The 8933-nt window shown below is 42.0% G+C and overlaps 1 protein-coding gene across 2 annotated transcripts in view; it reads right to left on the bottom strand.

Moving 5' to 3' along the window:
* Positions 1 to 746: 746 nt before the first annotated feature.
* The window catches only part of LOC311049439 (NACHT, LRR and PYD domains-containing protein 3-like), a 56207-nt gene continuing 48020 nt past the window's right edge, over positions 747 to 8933 (bottom strand). The window contains exons 14-18 of one of the 2 annotated variants that reach the window (XM_084063009.1): positions 8176 to 8390; positions 7564 to 7805; positions 3206 to 3316; positions 2753 to 2894; positions 747 to 1288 (exon numbers count right to left, since the gene is read on the bottom strand). In XM_084063009.1, coding sequence (XP_083919135.1) covers positions 894 to 1288; positions 2753 to 2894; positions 3206 to 3316; positions 7564 to 7805; positions 8176 to 8390 — 1105 coding nt within the window. In that variant the 3' untranslated portion in view covers positions 747 to 893. Of the gene's footprint in view, positions 1289 to 2752; positions 2895 to 3205; positions 3317 to 7563; positions 7806 to 8135; positions 8391 to 8933 lie in introns of those variants that run through there. The other variant, XM_084063010.1, reaches the window with a different exon arrangement.

The following is an 8933-nucleotide window of genomic DNA, read 5'->3' as shown; positions in this document are numbered from 1 at the left end:
AGAACAAAGCTCATGTGACAAACTTCAACGCTCTAGTTTTGCACAAAGTGCATAATCTGTAAAACTACAAATGAAAAAACATACTGTATGATTCATGGCTTTTATTAAAGCACAGAGCCGTAACATTTTTAATAAACTGTCAAATACACGCATAATAATGCTCTGACATTCATTAACAATTTATCAAGAGATAAAACATAAAACTAAAGCATATGTACACATACACGTTGTAAAGATACAATGGTTATGGAAGAAATATGATCAATAAATGCTGTCTATGGCCCCGGCACATCTTTGTCACGTCCCAAACTCGGTGTGTGTCGCTGAGGACCCGGGAGGCATGTGTTAATCCGACAGACCTTTTCTCCGACTATGTGGCATCCGCGTGCGGTTAGGGTTAGGGTGCGGGTTTGGTTCGGGTTTAGTATTGGAAACGTGGGAGCGCTGCGCTGTCGGAGGAATGCGCTGTCGGACTAACGTACTGCACCCGAGGACCCGAGGTGCCGCGTGGGATCAGTGTACATTACGTAGTTCACAAGAGCATGCTTTTCATGTCGTAAAAACTGAGCAGATTCCAAAATAAAAGCCACTTCTATATTTACACAGTTGGAAACTTGCAAGGTGATTATTGAAAAATCCAATAATGTACTTACGTCAACTGAGGTCTTCGACTGGCCATTAGAATCATAGATTGACGACTACTAACGGTGTCAGGTGTGACAGTGATTCCATATTTCTACACACATAGATGCATGCGTGGCTTGCTCATACTGTATGCCAGGGATTCTCAACATCTATAGTATATATACAAAATGTATACAAATAAACAACGTTTATTTTGAAAACCCTACATTCAGTGGTTACGCCGTTACGGCATCAAATAAAGATACAGGTCACAACACATTACAGCGATCACCACGAGGGCTGTCGGTGTGAGGGCCTCTTAAGTGTATGGCCAAACCCAGATGGTGATGAAGACCCAGATGGTGATGAAGGGTGGGATCCAGCTGATGAAGCGCAGCGATCATCCTCGCAGACGCTATGTCGCCTTTATTTCTCACCATGTCGATGAATTGCCTCGCTTTCTCTTGGCTGTACGCCTTGGATCTGATGGAGTTCATCTCTTCATCGTTGAGAACCTTCTCTTCCAGCAGTTTGTCCAGCAGACCATTGAGAACGGGCTCCGACACTCGAGCAACGAACTCTGACCGCACGCACAGCAACGTCTCCGCTCCCTGTGATGTCATCATCGTTGTCGGTGCGATTGGCCTGGTGTCTGGATGAGTTTCTGAACAAGAATAATACATTGTTTTCAGTTACAATTAATATGCATTAAACTGTCTGACTGACGAGCAGATGGATGGACTAAATGTAGAAGTAAAGTAAAAGTAATTAAATACTTATTCATCATTACAAATGATACTCTTGAAATGTAGGTCGTAAAAAATACAAATTTAATAAAAATGAATTATGATCATGACATAAGTCGCTGTATTAGGCCATGTCCATTTCCACCTCCTACAAATTCTGTCCAAAACTTACACAAATTGATACATGGAGTCAGGTGATCAAGATGTAGCAGATTTTAACTATTCGATTCCGATTGGCTATGATTGGCAAAATATGATGCCCTAATTTTGTGTTGTTTTACTTTATTTGCAGATGATTCAACTGTTTATTTAGCATCAAACTGCTTAGTTGAGTTAAGAGACACACTTCAATCAGAACTGCAACTATTACTTGACTGGATATGTGAGAATAGACTTGTTTTGAATGTAGCAAAAACCAAACGTATTCACTGCTAGACATGCCACTAAGGAGGATAATAAGTTGTGCCTATATCACTCAAAGACTGAGATATTGAACAGCTTCAAGAGGCAGCTTTGCTTGGTGTCACACTCGATGGACAGTTAACATGGCATAAACACATTGAAAATATTGTCAAAAACATGGGTTAGGAATATCATGCATTAAAAGGTGTTCCTGTTTTTTTTTACAACCAGCCTCTAGAGTGCTAGTAACACAGGCACTACTACTATCTCACCTTGATTACTGCTCTACAATATGGTCGGGCGCAGACAAGAAACATCTGTCTAAGCTTCAAACAGCTCAGAATAAAGCTGCACTGTCCAAGGGGTGTGAGGCAGAGTACTGAGAGATTGCGTGCCAGTCTCTCATGGCAGAGCAGAGAGGTTGGCATGAAATATTTGATTATATTATATACTTTGACATTCTAATGAATGGTGGTTTGTCCAACTGTTTAAGGATCCAATGGAGTTAGGAGGTTTAATCAGATGCGCTTTTAATACATTTCATTGGTTCAATATTTGTAAAACACACACACACACACACACAGACGCAAAGGGTGTTTCACATAAACACTGATTTATAAAAAAATAAATAAAAAGTAGACAAATTGAGATAGCTGGTCTCTGCCAAATAGCGACGATATACAATAAATAAATTCCCAGAATCAAGTGTGTTATGGTCATGATTCGTCAGGAGCCTGAATGGCTTGGTTCCAGGCTTAACATAATTTATATAAATGTTTTCGAAAATCTCTATGGGAAACATGAATGGGCTTTCTATCTGTGGCACCACAAAATGGCCGCCACTGCTATGCCCTAAACAGCACACCTCCAAAACGCTTTCACTTGTGCCCATAAGGGGCGCCACAAACATGAAGAGTTGCACCGTCTGAGCAAAAATATATTACGCTACATCCCATAATTAAATTAAAGTGAACGTGTACCTTCCAGGTCAATGTCTCTCTGCCAGACCTCTTCGTTCCCGGGTCCCAGTAACGTCAATGAGACGTCTTCTGCATTGAGATCCATCTTCACCTCAAATGTTGGATGGAAATTGTGTCCATAGTCCAGAACATATTTCACAGCCTGAATACAGACATAACCATTAGAAAGATATTTAACTATTGTATTGCTTTAGAAGTGCTAGTAGTGATTGTAGTTAATAATATAATACTAGTATGTATTGGTGGTGATAGTAGTAGTAGCAGAAGTAGTAGTAGGTATTATTATTAGTAGTAGTAGTAGTAGTAATATTAGTAGTAGCAGTAGTAATGGTAGGTATTATTATTATTAGTAGTAGTAGTAGTAATATTAGTAGTAGTAGTAGTAGTAGTAGTAGTAGTAATATTAGTAGTAGTAAGTAAACTCTACAATACATTCTGTTTAATGTGTGATACCTTAGGCTGTACTTTATATGGAGTACACTGCAGACTGTAGCGTTGATATGGAGTGAGCTCACAGGTGGCGGTGGTTGGGATGTATTCACACTCAGTGTACCTTCTCATCACCTACAATGACACAGACACAACCTGATGGTTAAATCCTACAATGACACAGAGACAACCTGATGGTTACATCCTACAATGACACAGACACAACTTGTCACCAGATGGTTAAATCCTAAAGTCTTGTATGTGGACAGCCTTACAGGCTGTGTACACAGCATACTTCACCAGTCTTTATTACTGTCAGTACCGAGATATTTTGACATTGTCCTTATACTATAAACACAAACTCTCTGTTTGTTGTCAAATGTGTCCAGTTGTCCACACTACATACTAGCCTGTGGTTGTATTCCAAAAAAATAATGTTGAGGTTCAATGAGTGTAAAAAAATTAAAACTCTCTGAGATGCAACTTATCAGGTTCAAGACAAATAGACCAATTATTTGTTTACAAACATTGAGACTAGACACACAGGTGACAGTTTCATGTAATCAATTCCCAACAGATCCCCAAACCTGTTGTTTTGGGGTTTCGCTGGTTTCACTTCATTCAACATTTTTAACTTTCTCTGAAACAAAACTTGATCAAGCGATAACTGATTCTGTGATTGAGATTGAAAACTACAAACTCTTCAGGAAAGATAGGAACAGAAACGGGGGTGGTGTTTGCATGTATGTTCATACTGACAATGTCTGCATCCTTCGGGAAGACCTGATGGATGAAAACATTGAAGCTGTGTGGGTCGAGATCATTTTTAAACATGCCAAACCTGTGCTAGTCGGTACCATATACAGACCTCCTAACCAGACTGATTTCTATGATAGACTTGATGAATGCTTAGCTAAAGTGGACCATGCGGAGACGATTCTTCTTGGTGATTTTAACACTGACATACTCCGCAAGGAAGCGTCAGTGTATAAGTCATTCAAGGCGTGTTGTGATCGGCATTCACTCCACCAGCTGATCACTCAGCCCACAAGGCTGTGTGTTTCCTCTCAAACTACCATAGATCTCATTCTAACAACGGACAAGGAAAAAATCCTAAATAGTGGTGTTTCCACCTGTGGCATATCTGATCACAACATGATCTTCTGCACCAGAAAGAAACGTAAACCTAAGACCGGTTACCACAAAACAGTCACAATCAGAGACCTCAAAAATTATAAGAGTGAGGACTTAGATCACAGACTGGAGGAACAGGATTGGTCCGACGTTCTAAACAGCACACAGGTAGACGAATCCTGGCTTTGTTTCAAAACCAAATTCATTCAAATTTTGGACAGTGTGGCTCCCATGAAAACCATCAGGGTCAAAACCCGCTCGGTACCATGGATGAATTCGGACATCCTTACTGCCATGAAAGTCAGAGACAAAAAGTGTTCTGAGCTTCATAAAAGTAGGATCAAACTAGCCAAATGTTTTAACAAAGGTCTCGAATCCCACGTAGCTAAACTTGAAAAGGAAAAAAACAAGCTAAGAAACAAGGTAAATAGCATGCTCCTGTTAGCAGAAAAAAGCTACCTCGATGACAAGATTGAGGAAAATCAAAAAAAACCACGAGAGCTTTGGAGGCTACTCAAGAACCTCCTAGGCTGCAGCAAAAAATTGAAAACCAGGCTCTCAAACTTAAGCCTCAAGGTGAATGACACTCTCATTTCATCCAAACACGAAGTGAGTAAAATCCTCAACATATTCTTCACGACCGTAGCCTCAGATTTGGTTGAAAAACTTCCTCCACACTCTGGGAGATATGGTGAGGAGTATGTTGTCTCATTTTACGAAAAACAGGGTGTTTGCAAAGATGACTTTAAACTCTCCCCTGTGAAAACAGAAGAGGTGTTTAAAAAATTGAGTGCTCTTCATCAACACAGAGCCACAGGCCTCGACAATATCCCCCCCAAATTTCTAAAAGACTCAGCCGCCTCCATTGCTCCAATCATTACCCACATATTCAACCTCTCCACCACACAGGGACAGGTCCCCAACGACTTCAAAAAAGCAAGGGTGACCCCTCTGTTCAAAAAAGGAAACCAATTAGACCCTGGCAACTACCGCCCTATTTCTATTCTAAGCTCCATCTCGAAAGTCATGGAAAAAATAGTCTATGAACAGGTCGACAAGTATCTTGCCGAGAAAAATCTAATCTACAAATTCCAATCTGGCTTCAGAACAAACCACTCCACTGACACATGCCTTCTCTATTTGAACGACTCTATCAAACAAGAGATTGAAAAGGGCAAATATTGCGGCATGGTCATGCTGGACCTCCAGAAGGCTTTTGACACCGTCAATCACCCGATTATGATCAATAAGCTCAGAGCAATAGGTTTTGATGACACGTCAGTGAACTGGATGAGATCCTACCTGGAAGGGAGGGAGCAAGTGGTGGAAGTAAACGGCACCCAGTCCCCCCCCCCTCCCAGTGACTTGTGGTGTTCCCCAAGGAAGTATACTAGGACCCTTACTGTTCCTGATATATGTGAATGATATGTCGTCAGCCTGCGACTGCAACCTGTTCCTGTTCGCAGATGACTCGGCCCTGCTAGTCTCGGACAGGGACAGGCTGCAGGTTGAGAAAACTCTCAGCTCTGAACTCAACAAGATCTGCATCTGGCTCTCCGACAACAAGCTCTCATTACACCTGGGCAAAACGGAATGCATCCTCTTTGGGTCCACTCCTAACCTCAGAAAGGCAGAGAGCTTCACGATCAAAGCGGGTGATGATATCATCAAAAGAAAAAACGAAATTACCTACCTGGGCTCTATCTTGGAGGCTGACCTCTCTGGTGACAAAAATGCTGAAAAAACGATCAAAACGGTCCACAAAAAAACACGCTATTTGCGGAGTATTGATCGTAAAGTCAGTAAGAAGACTCTGAAGACTCTTGCAGTGGCCCTCATACAAGGTCATTACGATTATGCATGTACTTCATGGTATCACAAGACCACCAAGGCCTTAAAAACAAGGCTCCAAACATCCCAAAACAAACTTGTAAGGCTACTTCTTGGCCTCAACTACAAAATCCATCTAACCCCTGATCATTTTGACAGGATTGGATGGCTTAGGGTTGCGGACAGAGTACAGCAACTTGCTATGGGCCTGGTCTTCAAGATATATCACAACATTGGGATCCCCCTGTATTTGTCAAAATACTTCCAAAATGTTAATGATGTCCACGATCACAATACCAGAGGCAGCTCCACAAACCTTGTCCAACCCTTTTTTGGCTCAACAAAGGGAAGTAACTCGTTCTCATGCTATTCATCAAAAATGTGGAACGCCCTACCAAAAGGAGTAAAGGAGTGTAAAACCCTACTCTCTTTCAAAACTGCCCTAAAGATACACCTTCAGGAGGCTGCAATTGGAAAATGGCCCCTGTCTAAGTCCTAACCTAACCTACCCCCCTACCCCCCCCCCCTCTCTCCTTCTCCTTTTGTACATATTTCTCACTCTTCATACCAGTAACCTGTAAACTGATTGTATGACATTCTATAGTAGTTGTGTATATCTGTCTGTCTCTTATATGTCATCATGATTTGTGTGCATGGGGAACTCATTTGAAACAAGCTCTGTGCTTTTATGAGTCTTCCAGTTTAGTAGACCTTGTATTGTGAATTTGTACTTCCATGTACTGTTGTTCTCATGTCTTACTAAATAAAGTACATCAATCAATCAATCAAACCTCCTCTGTGTGTTGTCTAGTGAGATGCGCCCTAGCGAGACATATGTACTTCATCGCGCAACGGTATTGCGCGCCGAGAACAGCTGACATACAAGCTCACAACTGCATCGCGGATGAGACCGCTGTGAGCTTGGAGGTCTGCTATTCTCGGCCGTTCTCTGCGCGCGACACCTTCGCGGGACGGAGCATAAATTAGGCTTGACGGGCTGCAGCTGCGCGAGCAAGAGCAGGTTCTGGTGGTGTGATTATAGAGCGCTCACTCTGTTCTTACGACAGACACTGGAGGCGGGGTTTGAGGACAACTACTTTGAATTGTTATTATTGTGTTTACACACAACAGAAACCAAGAAATATGTATTTCAAGAGTGAGAGATCACAGTAAACATTCTAAGAATTCTTCCTTCACACTGGGAGAAAAACAGCTTCTGAAAGTTTGATGGATGCATTTTGACACGTGAGGCTGTGATTACGTTGTATCTTACAAGCGGTAGGGTTCATTTGGTGCCACATACTGGTTCTTATCAGTGTGACGTTGTCTGTTAAGGCCTCTATATCCTGAAGGAATTTTGCTCAATAAATCTGCATCGTATTGAGGCTACAAGGCTGCTTTGTCTTATTATATTTTACCTGTTCGATGAGAACATTGCTCGGCAGCAGCAATACACTCATTGTGCGTTTCCGACGTCTCGGTGGTTGGCGGAACAGCAGAACTTGGCCAAATGTTGGTTTGATGTAGTTGTACATCTTCCACAGGAGACCATAGATAGACAGATGGGTCACATTTACAACCACATGGGTCTTGGTCACTTCCAGCGGTTCTAAGAGCTTCATCCCATCGTCTGTGATGTGGACCACAGCCAGGTCATCACCTGTTAAAGGTATTTAAAACATAATAGATTCCATTTAATGTTGAACATAACCTCAACATAAATAGTGATGTCTTTAACCACATACAAGAACCATCTCAGTTTAACAGGAAGATAATCCATAACGCTGTCAGATGATATGATCAAATACAACATCCGATATTGGAATTCAACATATTATTGTTTGTTATATTATGTTGCTTTTAACAAGAACCTTGAAACTGATTGGACGATGCTAAGAGCAGCTCCTCACCAGGTGTGATGTCACAGTGTAGCAGGTGTAGCTGACTCACCAGGTGTGATGTCACAGTGTGGCAGGTGTAGCTGACTCACCAGGTGTGATGGCACAGTGTGGCAGGTGTAGCTGACTCACCAGGTGTGATGGCACAGTGTGGCAGGTGTAGCCGGCGGACAGACTTCTGAGGACACTGGATGTCAAACATAGGACCTGCAGGAGTCCCTCCTGTTGACTGGAGACATCTTTCATCCCACTGAACAGTCCTGTAGAGGACTTCTCCTTCCCCTGCCGTTCCAAACACCAACCCTGTGTCACTGCACTGGAACAGCCCCGCCCCGGGGACCTGGAACCTGTGACACAAAAGAATAATTTGTGTTGATATAGAATATCACTTATTGTGAGGCAGATCACACAGTTAAAACACTCTGCCTTATGCCTTATTGTGAGACAGATCACACAGTTAAATCATTCTGCCTTATGCCTTATTGTGAGACAGATCACACAGTTAAAACACTCTGCCTTATTGTGAGACAGATCACACAGTTAAAACATTCTGCCTTATGCCTTATTGTGAGACAGATCACACAGTTAAAACACTCTGCCTTATGCCTTATTGTGAGACAGATCACACAGTTAAACACTCTGCCTTATGCCTTATTGTGAGACAGATCACACAGTTAAAACATTCTGCCTTATGCCTTATTGTGAGACAGATCACACAGTTAAAACACTCTGCCTTATGCCTTATTGTGAGACAGATCACACAGTTAAAACACTCGTTTAATGGCTGCCTTATGCCTTACGTCAGGCATAAGGCCATTTCAATTCATTTCCCAGTTTCTTTATACGTTTCTCACGGCTTTGCCCTCCTCCCATAAGACAAGTCAGCCTTA

This window comes from Gymnoscopelus microlampas (assembly GCF_963454915.1).
Source record: "Gymnoscopelus microlampas genome assembly, chromosome: 1".
NCBI classification, from domain to species: Eukaryota; Metazoa; Chordata; class Actinopteri; order Myctophiformes; family Myctophidae; genus Gymnoscopelus; species Gymnoscopelus microlampas.
Note: the sequence above shows the minus strand (reverse complement) of the source record. Positions and strands in the feature narration are given on the sequence as shown.